We start from the raw sequence: 14585 nt of genomic DNA on the forward strand, positions 1-14585 counted from the left end.
TCTCTTCAGTGACTCATCATTTTCCCTGGTTTACGGGGACAGTCACAGTGGCTCCCCCCAGAATTAGGGTGCTGCTCCAAGGGGAGGGTTGGGCTCCCTTGCCCGGAGCCAGGGGTGTTGGGAAGGGGAAGAGAGGCCTCGTGGACAAGGAGCCATCCCAGTCAGCAGCCAGAGGAAGGGAGAGGAGTCACCAGTAGATGCAGAGGAGATGGCAATCAAATTCATCCACATCTCTAGCTGCTTCTAGATCTAAAAATTAATACCAAAATGTGTTTGAAAGATTAACAGTTGCTCCACATTCATTTTTTTCGTATACAGGGTTGCCATGATAATTTCCTCAGGTATGAAATTCATCTTTTGACCGTTGCAGCCATGTATATTAACTTAAATTACTCACCAAACGGATAGATAAACACAGAAATATGACCAAAGCTATTAGTTATAGAAACTACTTTGTTAGAAGGAAGCAGAGGCTCTGCATTGACTGCTGGATTACCTGGAAGGGGCTGGGTTTGCATATGGGAGGTTGATGTGTTTACGTGAAGGAACATAAAGACACTTTTATGTGTTTGCAAAGCAATGGGCTTTAGAGGTTGTTGAAGTGAGTGAGCGTCTATAAAAAAATACTGTGAGCAAAACAAAGTTTGTCTTCAGCTCTCCTGAGCATTTATGTACCATCTACAGAACCTTACGTGAAGTGATGGACTGAATTACATCTGCAGCCTAGTCTTAAGCACCCAATTTAAAAAATTTATAATTCTGACTAGCAATGAAACATCAGTTTGATTGATGACATCATTAGGGAACTAGGACTGAATATGAGCTATTGAATATTTTCTTGCAGGCATAAGCCCTTTTACAGTATCAGTTATGTTGACTGCTTATTATACGGTGTTTTGACAATTAACGTTTTGAGATTTTTGAGATGATCCCGTCTTATTTACATTTCATAGTAGTAAACATTATCTTTGTACAGCCACAGCTTCTATTCTTGTCATAGTTTGTTATAAAGTTCTTTTGATGTCACAGAGCAGCAGCTCGGTGGCCCTTCCCGTTCATATTCATGCTGTTTGCGTATGCCTGAGAACTCTCGTTCTTTGCATCGTGTAGAAAAAATAATCCTCTCTCATGGACAAAATCAGTTGTGTAGGAGTTCAGATCTGAACTCCATTACATAGGAGAAAAGCAAATTCAAGGAGTGCTTATCTGGTGGAGGTTGGGGGATTGGACTGTAAATAAGAGGCCTCATAACACAAACAGAGAACCTACTGTCATTTTATGTTTGATCTCAATTGCTTGGACTGATGTAGAAATAAATATTTTAAATTGAAAGTAATGCAGATCTTAAAGGTAACAATAAAAACTCCGTGCTATGCTTAGAAAGAAGAGAAAATTCCCCAGTGTTCTGTCAGGCTGTGCATGGCATAGAATAACCTTGAAAACGGCACAGAAAGGGAAATTTACTATTTTATCAAAGCATATATAGAATCATTTATTTTCTGAGTAATTTTGCTGATTTTTTTCATCATTAAAGACCAGAAAAGATGTGGATGCTGTTACTGTAATCACTCAACAGGTTTTTAGTAGATAGAGAAGGAGGATGGACAAGCAGGGGAGTCATTTATGGGACTGGGACATCTAGTAGCCACAGAAAGGGGTTTGAGTCGTTACTATGACACTTTCACGTGCCAGAAGGAAAGAGTAAACCTTTTTTTGTCACTTTTTACTTTTTCCACAGTTTCAGAAAGATCTGTTTGGTACTGCTACTTTGTTTTTATGCATGGTACTGGGCTTGGCTTTGTTTTGGTTTTTTTAGGCATCACACTATCTGAAAATACCACTCAATGAAATTAAAACTTGGGGTTTAATTGTGATGCTCAATATAAAGATTTTTAAGAGATTTCTTCCTTGAGCAGAGTATTGATTTCCCAAACGCAAATCCTGATACTGTGTGACATTTTTAGGAGTGGTGTTTATTACCTTCCAAAGCCTTTAATGCCTGAGCAATTTTTATATGAAGAATATGTTGCAGAATCTTCAGTGAAGATGGTGATAAAACCATGAAATCGGAAATAGAAACTTTTCAAGTTGTTTCCTGTTTTCTTGACAGAATTTTGCATATCCATTAATGAATTTAAATGATAGAATTATATCCACTATTACATGGTGCTCTTTAGCAATATTACGTTCTAATAGCAAGTATTGTATTGCCCTATCTTAAATAATTGATTTGTTTGTACTTTTGTTTTTGGTAGGGGAGTTTTGTTGCATGCATGACTGCCATTTTAAGGCAAATGGAGGACTATCACTATGCTCATTTAATCAAGACTTTTGGAAAGATGAGGTCAGATGTTGTGGTAAGTTTAACATGTTTTATCTGTTCATAAGATAGTTTAGCTTGCGTTTGGCTTTTTTCTGTTACTGTTTGTTAAATACACTTGTGAAATGTAAACAAAATGTGTTTGACGTTACAGATTTAATATAAAAATAATTAATAAAGCACTATGGCTTATACATTTTCTGAATTTGCAAAGGACAAAATTAACCTTCCTGCCACACACAGGAACAGCTCGTCTCTGGAGCTGTTGAATATTTTAAAAAGCAAGCACTGAGACAGTGGATTTAAAGCAATTAAAAGAAAGCATTAGGAAATAGTAGCACTGAGCCATTACTAAAAATCTGTTTTGCTAAGGAGAGAAGGAAAAAAAAGAAACACTTTCTTGAGGAAAGGAACTTTCAACGTTAAATCTTCCAGATGTCCCAGTTTCATTTGTTTAAATAGCTTTTACTTACAGATCTGCTCACTTTAAATTTTATACAAAACATTTTAACCTTAAAGATGCCCGTAGTTGTTAAGTAAGCAATAATAATTGAATTTTTTCTTCTCAGAGTCATTCGGTAGCCTAACTAAGCCAACAACACAACTTAATTAGAGCATAATAGAAGAGAGTTTATAGCTAAGGACATAACTCTCTAATGACCTTAAACTACCCTTGCCATATGGCAAGTGCATGCTGCAAAGTAGCTACCAAACTTACTGGCTGGGATCCATCAATTAGCAGATGACCTGAAGCCTCTATCACTTGCCCACTCTGGTGCTGGGGATTCCGTCAGGTGCTTTAGGCAGCTTTTGCCTGTCTTTTAATCTTCAGGGTGGCCTTGGGTTGGGTTCCCTTCTTCCTTCCAAACCCAACGTAACAAAACCCAGGGTCTTTCCTTTGTGTAATTTCATTATGTTTGGATTTTCCAGTTTGCCTTTATGGCTTTAATTTTTGTTCTGCTTATTTCTGCTTATATTCTGCAAGTTTTGAGCTCTTTGCCCCATGCCAGTTTTCAGATAAGGTGCTAGAGCCTCTGGTGCTCAGTCTATTCATACCTGAACTGGCATTACTAAAGTGAGAAGGTGATGATTCGATAGAGTGAAGAGAAAGTCCAACTGCAGAGAACTGCAGATGAGCATCACTATATCGTAAGGGTTGCTTCCCAGTTAGTCTGTGTTGGGATCTTGGAGCACTTACATGGATAGTCACTTGGTTCTCCACTAATAACAAAACATTCCCAAGCTAAATGCAGCTAGTGGAGTGAAAATAATGGTCATAGCATACAGAAAAGACATGAGTGTTATAGTTAATCAAGCCAAATATTTCTGAACTTTTGAAGTAGTTCAAACCATTTGGCTCTGGAAAAGGCAAACATTACAGGGTTTTACACGGAAAAAGGTAAAAGCAGCTTGCTCTTAAAACATGCAGTGCAAAATGTAGAGAGGAAGATACTGGTTAGGAAATCTGTGATTATCCTGAGGGCAATAAAAGTGTTTATTTTAAAGTCTCACTTTTTTTGTCTAAATTGTCTGAAAGGTGATTCCCTCGGTCAGATCTTTCTTGGTGAAAACAAGGGAGTTGTTATGTATTTGAAATTTGGCAAGTGGTCTATTTATAATCACTTGTTTTTAGAGTTTGATTTATGTGCATGCGGTGCACTGGGATACATGAAGAATCACTTCTTTCTTTTGTCTTGACTCTGTATATTCGTCCCTTTCTGTGTGTTCTCGGGTTGTGTAGCAGAAAGCGTTCTGTACTGTTAAAATCATATTTTCCATCACCGTGTGTACTATTTGACTACTTGTTTTCCGCTGTTAATCCAGCAGATTTGCTAATCCAAACCTGGTCAGTTGCTGTAATACCTTTTGTATCTTTAGTTTAAATGTACCTTTGAAATGTTTTCATATTGTTGTTGATTAAATGATAATGTGTGTTAGTGGAAACTAAAGTACAGAGGAATCTGGTAAAACATTATATGGGTCATATGTTAATGGTAGAAAGTGCTACCTTAAACGTAACTTTAAAGTATAAATAATATAAATGAAGGTGTGGAGGTATAATGGCAGAATATTGTCAATCCTGTGATAAAAGGAAACTACAGTGAGTAAACTTTTTTTTAAAAAAAAAAACCAAACCACAAATAAAACTGATTGAGTCATCATTTAGGATAAAAGCATGAAGATACAACCCAGTTTCTCTGTTTAAGAGAAAAGCTTATGTAACTTTTTCAGTGAGAACCAAAGTGAGGAGTTACTGTTCTCCTAAGTATTTCTTCGTAGATGAGATTTCATTGTTAATTTCAAACCCCCATCTTGTTCACAATTTTATGTTTCACCATCAGAACTGAAGCCCCTTGAAGTTGTCCCAGGAGCATTTCCTCTACCGTTGTCAGTGCAATGGTTCAAGTTTGCCTGTGTTCCTCTCTTACAGCTTTTGTTTTCTGGCTTCAGGGGTGGGATGCTCCTGAACTGTACTGTACGTGTATAGTCCTCGGTACTGTACGGTTTGGATGGAAAAAAAAAAAACATTTTCTCTACTTCTTTGTTTAACTTCTCATGCTTTTTCCATTTCTTTTTAGTCTGACAATTTTTTGAGCCAGTGCTGTTTGACTTACCCATTAGAGCTTATATCCGGAAGTGTTTTGGTTTAAACCTTGTTTCCCTACCTATGGAGGTGAGAACTGCATCTCCTATTACAGGATTTTCAGTTTAATCACAAAGGCATAAAGAAGCAGTGATTTAGAACTGAAACTAGATTAATTCAAACAGAAATGAATAGGTTTTTCTTGACTTACAAGAAAAAGGGAGAACTTAAGTGAGGTGTGGTTGCTTCTCCACCATTGGAGACCCTTAAATCTTTCTTCGGCATGAGCTCTTGCTCAACTAGAAGTTATAACGCCGATGTTGGAACTGCTAGAGGAAACTTTATGACCTGTGTTATGTAGGTGTCAGTTTTAGGTTATTATAATGGTCTTCTTTGGCCTCAAAAATCTTAGAAAAGATGAGGTGGAATGCAATAAAACCAGTCTTGTATCTCTCTGCAGAATGCATTGTTTAGGTTCATTAAGTTATTTCTGTTCAAAGAGGAATTTCTTACTGTCAAGCCTACTATCATCCTGAGATGAAACATCATCTGAGATCAGTGAAGTTATTTCTGGGACTCACTGATCTCTCTCCCCTTTTTACTTGGTAAAATTTATATTCAGCTGAGACGTATGTGGGATTGGTTAACAAAAAAATGTATGTTAATGTTTTGCCATGTGAAGTATCTCAGAAGTATTCCTCCCTAAAGGCATTCAAGACAATGTCTTGCAGTCGGTGGAGTATGTAGAAAGACAGACTCCATAGGGTGTTTTAGATTACAGTTTTCTGCACCTCCATTTTCTTCTCCCCTTTAATGTTTCGCAATCCTAGACTTCGGTTTTACGTGAGTATGTGCACTGGTGAGTATTGCACACCCTTTCACGACAAGCTTTGAGTAACCATTGATGTGAGCGGGTGATCGTATGGCTTAAGCAGACTATTCTGTGTGGGATGTGATGTTGAGAGTCGCGGGGGATGCCCTGTGGTGGGGAGACCCCGCAGAGGCAGCCCACCCTGAGCTGGCCATGGTGGTGGAGAGTGGACTTTCCAGAGACAGCCTCCATGGTGGAGCTCAGCGGAGGTCAAGCTGTTGTCCTGAAAAGCTGTAGCTGAGTGTATCTGATGTCTGACTGCTATACCTCAGGACTCAGCAAAGCTGAAGTTTTCATTAACTTGGCCTCAAGTTTTTTCATATCGAGTTCCTCCATCTTTTAACTATTCATTTTTATTAAGCTTGAGAATTTATTGAAGAACCTCTTTGAAATCCAGGTTGTGAAGAATCTAAATAGTGATACAGGTGTATCGGGGTATGATGCTTGGCAGTCAGGGGGAGATGGAATTGTCTAAACCTCCTCAGTCACCATCTACCTAGCTACAGGGCTGAGCTTACTCTGTTTTCTTTCTGTAATTGGATGGGAGTTGTGAAGGGGTCCTACTGTGAATTTTGCTTCCTTGGGATATTAAATAGGATTTGTATGTGTAGTTGGAGAGAGATCAGGAGTTACAGCCCTTGCTCCTTTAGTACAGGTTTTTATCATTTTTTGATGTTCAGAACAATTTGTTCTGCTTCTAGGTATAATGCAATTAAGCAGGTTCTACAGCAACACAGCATGAACTGATAGCTTCCCCCTCCACCCCCAAGCCCCCAGAAAAGCTGGGGTTTGCTCATAATACGAGGTTAATTCATATAAACCATTTCTATAAGAAAGATAGGAAAAAAGAGCAAGATTACAAATATGTAAAATATGGGTAAGCATCAGAAGCTTTTTATTTGATCAATAATTAGCTCGGTTCTTATGGTGCGTTATTTAAAGTACCTGTGTGAAAGTAGGATTATTAAAATGTAAATATCAGTAGATTAAAACATAGAGCTGAATCGGCAAAGTAGGTCAAATCATACGTGGCACAACCTCTAGGGTCAGTAACAGACATGAAACATTCACAAAGTGTATGAAAATTCATCCACTGTCACCTGCAGCTTGATCAGCAAAGTGTGCAGAGGCTCAACAGCCGAAACCGGTGACAAATAAACTTTAAGGTAGAGTTTGCTTCAAGAAATCAGGAAACTATACATCTGTATTCATAAAATATTAAGGGGGGGAAAAAAGCACAGTGAGCTCAAATCTGCCCTCTTGGATAGGTGATGACCCTTCCCATGGTGCCACTTCCACTAACATTTCAATTATTGAGCAGTGAAGCGGCATCGGTAAGAAAATCACCTGATACCTGCGGCTGTAAAAAAACACTTGCTCAAATAAAAGTACTGTGCAGTGCTTGGGCTGCAAAATATGCAACGTGATTATTAGAAATTATGTAACTCTTTCAGCAAAATACATGAAAAATGAGCAGTAGAGTATGTGGTTTGATGTCTTAAATGAAGACACGTTTTACTGAGCTAGCGGAGTGTGTGTCTGGGGTGAATTTTGCCTTACGCAACAGTAACATCTCATTAACCACGAGCAGTTCCAAATTTTATCTCAATCCTGTTAATGTCAAAACATCTTTACTGATGTTGTGTTGTTGGGAGTTATTTTACTAGTATTATACATTTTTTTTGGTTAAAATGTGTCTTCCATGGCTGCTGATGCTCTGCTGGCCCTCTTTGGCCTGGGTGTCTCCTTGGGTGCCAGGAGCTGGGGTGCGGAGCATCCCAAAGTGATCCTTGTGCCGGGCACACGGCAGAGCTGAGTAGCGTGGAAATTCACGTTGCTTTGTGATCTTGATGTTGTGTCCTCAGGATCTCAGCAGCTCCCTGCTTCCCCACTGACCATGAATTTCTGAGGCAGGAAAAACATCTTAACAGAACAGCGAATCAAAAGATAAAATGCGACAAAGAGGCTGGCTCTCACACATGAAGAAATACTTAGGAGAGCAGGAACTTCATATTTGTTTCTCACTGAAAAGGTTACATAAAAACCAGCCTTAGTTAAAAGTCCAGTGAATATAACATTTTGGGGTTTTTTTGTGGGCATTTGACATTTTAAAGATAGACGAGATAAATACCGTTACTGAGAAGCCGTAGCAAAGGGAAAATATTCTAACCTTGGAATAAAAGTTCATTTTCATCTCTGTGTGAGGTGGATCAAGGACTTTTTGCATTAAGTTCTTTTTTTTTTTTTTTCCCCTTTATCTTTCTCCAAGCATTTGATATTACTCAAATTGTTAGATAGCAATTATAGATTCCCAAATTGTAGAAGATGATTTACATTGTAAAGTACACGAGGTTTCTGTTCCAGAGAGATGTGTGTTTATATCTGTGTAGAAATAAATTGGTTTATGCTACTAAATTAACTTTGTTCTGGGTCAGGTTTTCACTTGCAGAAGCAATTACTGCTACTCCCTTTGGGGAGAGAGTCTCTCCTAGTTTCAGGATGGCCAAACCATTGCTGTCATCTACCCCAGGTCGGGGTAATGTGCACCACCACGCTTACCTGAATGCAGTTCTGAGCTACAGCATGTATTTTTTTTTTAATAAATAGATATTCTTGATTTCAGGCAGGAGGAAATTTCAGGAGGGTATTCACAAGGGGAGGGAAAACTCATCAACTGACTCTAGGGAGGATTTTTAGTGTAATTGTAAGATTAAAATTAATATCTTAGATTTTTTTGTCTTTCCATGTACTAATGTGCTTTTTAACAACTTCTCAACACACACCAGGCATGTGTCGCGACGTGTATGCTGCAATCCGTGCTGCACAAGAAAGGACTGTGAGACTGTCTGTGGTATAGAAAAGAAGTTGTTTTTTTGCAGCAGAAACTGCCTTTGGATAACTGGCAAACCAGTGCTTGCTCCTGAGTAATAATACTGTGGGTTGTTTACGATGTAGGATTACTATTGTTATCATTTCTGAAAAGTTTAAATAGTTATTGTAGGATTTATGTACATCATATATAAATACGACTTAGTAGAATTTATGTATGTTGTATAATATGAGTAATGGCTTTTTTATGAAGCGGAACAGTGAGACACCTTTTGAATCTAGTCATTAATAACTGACACTATCATTTGTATTTTTTTTTTTTTGGTCTAGAAGAGTGATCTTTTCCAAATATTTTCTCCTCTTTTAGGATTTTCTGATGGAAACATTCATCATGTTCAAGAATCTCATTGGGAAGAATGTCTATCCCTTCGACTGGGTTATAATGAACATGATGCAGAATAAGTAAGTATAAAGGGAAAGGCACTGTAGCTTTCTGAGATGGCTGTTTCATGTTTGATCTGAAACAACAGTGTTGCTTGGAAACAGTAAAACACAATGCGGCAGCTAGGGTGGTGGTTTGGGTTTTTTTTTTTCTTTCTGTGATGCAAGTAATTATCTAAAAATCATCTTTGGAGATTGCAGGGCAGTGTTTTAGTGGCCTGTTTTGGGGCTCTTGGAGTCCACAGATTAAAGGTAGCATCATTCTGAGAACTAAATTCTGGAGTCGGGGGTCTATACATTAAATTTATTCCTTTGTGGGTGAATAATATGTTTTGCATATGACCTCAAAAACCAGTGGTTATCGTATGGTGACTTGGAGTTATATGTTCTGGAATATTTTCAGTGGTATTAACAAGAAGGAATTGAAAGGGCATTTTAAACCCAGATTCCATCAGCTGGGTAATGAAGAGACAGGCTGCAAATGTTTATAATCCTCATTTTTTTTTTCTCAATAATTACAGCTTTGTCATTATTTAGCATTCCTTTGTGCAATATTTTATGTTTGTGACATTTGTTAAGTGTGTCAAATGCTTTTATCTGTACTGTGATGAAAGTATAAGGAAAAAACATTTTATTTACTAGTTGCCTGGAGAAATCTCTTCTGTGCTTACTGGTAGCTACCATACTATAAAGTTGTCAGTGTTTACTTATATAAAATCCTGAACCACAGTTCTTTCTCCCGTTATAAAAATACACCATAACTTTAATCTTGGCTTCTAAAGTCTCCTTAACTGCCTAATAAAATCCATTCTTAATAAATACGAGTTAGGAGATTCAGCCATCTTTTGAGTTATACCCATTGGCTAGGGATGCACATCTCTGCGTGGCTGCAGCTTGCAAAGCACCTGCTGTTTTAAATGAAGAGCCCTTTGAGATTAGCTGACGAGGAAGATCTGAAGCCCCTTGGGTTTGGGGTGGGGTTTTTTTTTGTAATTTTGAAAGTGGTTTTGGTTCAAGAACTCCAACTGTCTCGAGAGTCGTGTTGCAGGTGCTTTGGAAACCCCCACAGCGTATGTTACCTGGCATCCTTTTGAACAGGAGAACACCTCTGTGCTTTGCAGAATCTTTTAAGAGTTTGAGATATGATTGGGAAGGTCTGTGTTTGGACACTCTCAATGCCAGTTATCCAGTCACAAGGCGATTACTGTGGTGTGAACAATAATATTGCGATGACTCTTCTACCAGATGTAAAGATGATCAGTATTCCTCATATTACCTTCACTATACTGCCAGATGACCCCTCAGTGTGCATTTGCGTGGGGATTTGACCTCATTTTTTTTAAAAAAACTGTGGAATTATGGTCCTAGAAATGAAAGAGCAAAAGTATAGAAAGAACCTTTCCCTCCCCACCATTTTTTCTTTAAAGCACAAAGGGATCCTTACCAGGCAGTTCCTCACTCTGAAAATTTGGAGTAATACAAAGTGTGATGCAGAGATCCACAGTTAGGGTAGGGACTTTGATTTTCTGATCCTTAAAAATAGTCTCGTCTCTTTCCCATGCTGAACATTAAGTCCTGAAGAAGCAGAAATGGGATGTGTTGTTAAGATCTTTGATTCTCACTGAATAACCTCAGTACCCATAGAAATCTGAGTAGTATTTAAAGTTAAAAACAAAAACGGTTTTCAAGTCTTTCTGGTGTTGATGAATATCTGCAGAAGTGCTAAAGGGGGTTGTTCATCTCTAATTTACAAGTTCATTTTCATTACACCAGCTCGTTTGTAAATGCTTCTGAATTGATTTGAGTGCTTTTCATTTTTCCTGTTGAAGTTAATGTGGTTTCCAAAAACAGAAAGCTGCATTGTAAAATACCTTTTTGTCCATCTGGTCCATTTATTTTCACCCCTATAAACTTTTATTGAAGAAAACTAGGAAAAATTTAAGAGCAAATTCTGTCTTTTAAAGCTACCACGTCCTTCTCAATAGAAAGAACTCAGAGCATGCCATTTTGTGGTGCTCTTGCAAAGCACTTCTTTCTACAGATCGAGTATTTCTGTGCCATAAGCCAAATTAAGTGAGGTAATTTTTAACTATACCTGGAATGATTGTGAGTTCATTTGTTTCTCTGCATGAAATATATCTAGTAGTGGGAAACAAAGGGGAAAAAAATGACTTAGCTGGAAGTTAGAGCTCTAAGCCCCCTCTGGCTTAGGAGGTATCTCTTCACCTTCATGGCAGAGGCAGCCCAGGCAACTCCTCTCCATGTGATGGTTTGCTTCCAGATAGCTAACAGTAAATTAAAATATCTTGACTGAGATAGAGTTGTAGCCACAAGGAAGAGGGGAAACAGAGAAGGGTGTGTGAACAACTGTATTACAGGGACCATTTGCAAATACATGTTCAAATTTCCTACTACACTTCTTTGAACTTTACTAGTAGGATTCCTGTATACATAAGTACATGCGCATGCATTAACAGTCACAGGAATTACTCTCGTTCTGTGTACTTTGCACACGTGTTTTTGGTACAGTGCATTGAAACTTCGGGGTCCTCTCTCCTTCCTGTGCCCCCAGTACGCTGTGCCATGCACAGGATTGCTTCCCATGCTCAACGTGCCCTTGTTTCAGTAACACAGATAGTTACACTGTGTTACCGCCCATCGTGTTGAAATGAACACAAAAATCTTCATATCTAATGAGATAATTGTTACTTTTTTGTTCTTAGCTGTGCCGGTTAATACTCTGCTTACTGACTTCTCTAATTTAATTAAAACCAGTGTCTGTTGTTTTAGCAAAGCAGTTTGTTAATGAAGAGTCCAAGGTTTTGAATGTCACCAATTTTGTGTAATCCTTTGGTTTGCCACCAATATGTTCAAGGCAGGATTGGTTTGCTGAGTGCTGAGAGGACGTGGCAAGACACGGTAGCTGCAGTGCAGGTTCATCAGGTGCGGTGCAACATCGGTTGTCAGAAAGGGTAAAAGAAAAGAATATTCGTACTCATGCTGTGGCTTTTCCTTTCACTGTCAAATTTCGGTCAAAATCAGCTGCTGTTTTATAGTAAGCAACAATATCCAAGCAACAGAGATGGAAAAAACCCACACTGATGACAGGGTGACAGGTGAATAATAGACCATAGCACGTATGTTTGAAACAGCTACTTCTAGGAGAAGAGCAAGAGGCTGTGCGTAAACCAAAAAGCAGAAGGCCTACAAGGCCAATACCTGCCAGCACAGTACTTTCAGGGGTGATTGATTAAGAAGAATATCCAAACGGTATTTAATAATTAAGTCTTTATCCATATATTGTCTGCACAGAGGTGGGGATGAGTCTCTTTGAACCAAGGAACAAGTGATAGGACAAGAGGGAATGGCCTCAAGCTGCGCCAGGGCAGGGTCAGACTGGCTCTTAGGAAGTATTTCTTTGCAGAAGGGGTTGTTGGGCGTTGGAATGGGCTGCCCAGGGCAGGGGGGGAGTCCCCATCCCTGGAGGGGTTGAAGAGTCGGGTTGACCCAGCGCTGAGGGATCTGGTGGAGTTGGGAACGGTCAGTGTGAGGTTCATGGTTGGACTGGAGGAGCTTCAAGGTCTTTTCCAACCTGGATGATTCTGTGATTCTGTGAAATGGCCATTGCTTTTGGTAAATCTAAAGAAGAGAGAAGACAGAGGAGCAGAAAGAGAAGAAATGGTCTTCAAATACATAAAATTTTGCAGCAGAGCAGGTGGGAATAACCTTTGCATAGCCATGTTGAATTGCATAAGAAATATTGGTCATAAACTGTAGCAAGAAACATTGGGGTTCAAGGCTCGGGGAAATACTTTAGCAGTGAGCACTGAGGTGGATTTCTTGGGGTGTTGTGAACTCTCTAGCAGCAGAGATACTTAAAAACAGTTTGATGAGCATCTGTTAAGATGCCAGTTGTAATTTAGGGAAAAGGGGACTAGACTAAAGATCTCTTAGAGTGTCATCTTGAGCCCTGTCACTCTGTGTTGGGTGGTGGATGCTGGGCTGGGACTCGGAGGTGAACTTTGCAGTGGTGGGAGGTGGCAGCGTGTCTGTGGAGGCTGCGGTGTCAGTTGGATAACAGCAGGCCCTGGGCTCTGCCAGAGCCCCGCTGCTGTGCTCGGCTGCCCAGGGGTCCGGACAGGGAATGTCCTGCCCTCGACAGCTTCACCACTGCCTGCGCGGTGTTTCAGTGGGTATCCGTCACTCAGAGCTACTTGTCTGTGTTGGACCATGTTAGGATTATGTCTAGTTTAAATTTAGGGAGCTTTTCGTCTGTTGGGTTTTCTTTTTTAGGAGCAGTTTTTAAGCCTGGTAAACTCCTGGCGAGTGGTTACTAAATGTGTTCATGATCATGGTACCTAAAAATAAGGATGAACTAAGACAACTTTAAAAGAAAATGCTACTTGTAGTTTTAAACATTGCTGTTGAAAATTGCTAATAATTCCATTTAAGATACTTGGGCACTTCTAAATTACAGCTGTTGCAAGGTTTATATGTGTTCACATTTTCAGGAAGAATTATTCCTATTAAGGTAAAGGCATAAGATCCCTGGATTGAAAGGAAGTGGTTTTATCAGCTGTGTTGACAGCTACTGCGACAGCCGCTTTGTAGCAATCCACCAGATGCTTGATAATGAAATTTAGGCCTGATCGTCCGTCACGGTGGTATTTCTGTCATGCAGGTCTCTGTGATAAACTCTGATAGCTGTATTTAATAGTTGCAAGGAGTCAGGAGGTTTTCCTATGTTTCAGGATAGGGAAGGGGCATGCTTTGGAGGCAGATTCTTCTTTCCAGGCATCTCCCGCAGGAAAACACACTCGAGGAGTTTTAACTGTAAAAGCAGTTTAAAAAAAAAAAAAAAAAAAGCAGGGATTTTGTATTGTTTATACTTTCCCCTTTTAAATCATGTTTAGAAATGATTCAGAAATGTTTTAGAAATTGTTTTTAACTTTTGTCATAAGTTGACAAGCTAAACTTAGGTTCCTCTTAAACTCATAACTCGGAACATGAAAACAGTTCCTCTCTACGTTTTTGTAAATGAAAATAATTTAGTCTTTGGTCTTCCTTTTGGCATTTGAGACAATCAGTTCCTTTGGTAGACCTTATGATATATTAATTTGTAGCTACTACTTTCATCTGCAGCTGTTCCAGTGGAAGCTGAGCTGCCTATGAAAAATGAATCTGATGTTTTCTGTTCTACTTTTTGTGTCTAATGTCCACATTTACATAAAATACCTGGTTACATTGCCTTTTGAAGTCAGAGAAAAGGGGATGAGCTGCTTCTCAGTGAGAATGAGGTTTCCTGTGCCTTTGTATCTTTTTTCCAGAGGAAATACATCGTGCCTTGTGGAGGGAATCTGGCAGGTGTTGCCTGCACTGGCTTTGCAGGTGGGTGGAGGTGTGTTTCCTCCTGAATACCCAGTCCAGAATCCTAATAAGTTTTCTGTGTGAAAAACAAAAAAAATCTTGCAAAGAGGAAGGAGGAGGATCAGAGCGTTGCATCTGGTAAACATGTACCTTTTTCCTATTTGCATGTTCAT

General features: G+C 39.1%; 1 protein-coding gene across 4 annotated transcripts in view; it reads left to right on the forward strand.

Annotated features, from left to right (window-relative positions):
• The window catches only part of DOCK1 (dedicator of cytokinesis 1), a 312454-nt gene that overhangs the window by 176008 nt on the left and 121861 nt on the right, over positions 1-14585 (forward strand). For all 4 annotated transcript variants that reach the window (XM_074875532.1, XM_074875533.1, XM_074875534.1 and 1 more), the window contains 2 exons: positions 2256-2357; positions 8972-9066. In XM_074875532.1, coding sequence (XP_074731633.1) covers positions 2256-2357; positions 8972-9066 — 197 coding nt within the window. The remainder of the gene's footprint in view (positions 1-2255; positions 2358-8971; positions 9067-14585) is intronic.

The sequence above is a fragment of the Strix uralensis genome, chromosome 7, assembly GCF_047716275.1.
Source record: "Strix uralensis isolate ZFMK-TIS-50842 chromosome 7, bStrUra1, whole genome shotgun sequence".
NCBI classification, from domain to species: domain Eukaryota; kingdom Metazoa; phylum Chordata; class Aves; order Strigiformes; family Strigidae; genus Strix; species Strix uralensis.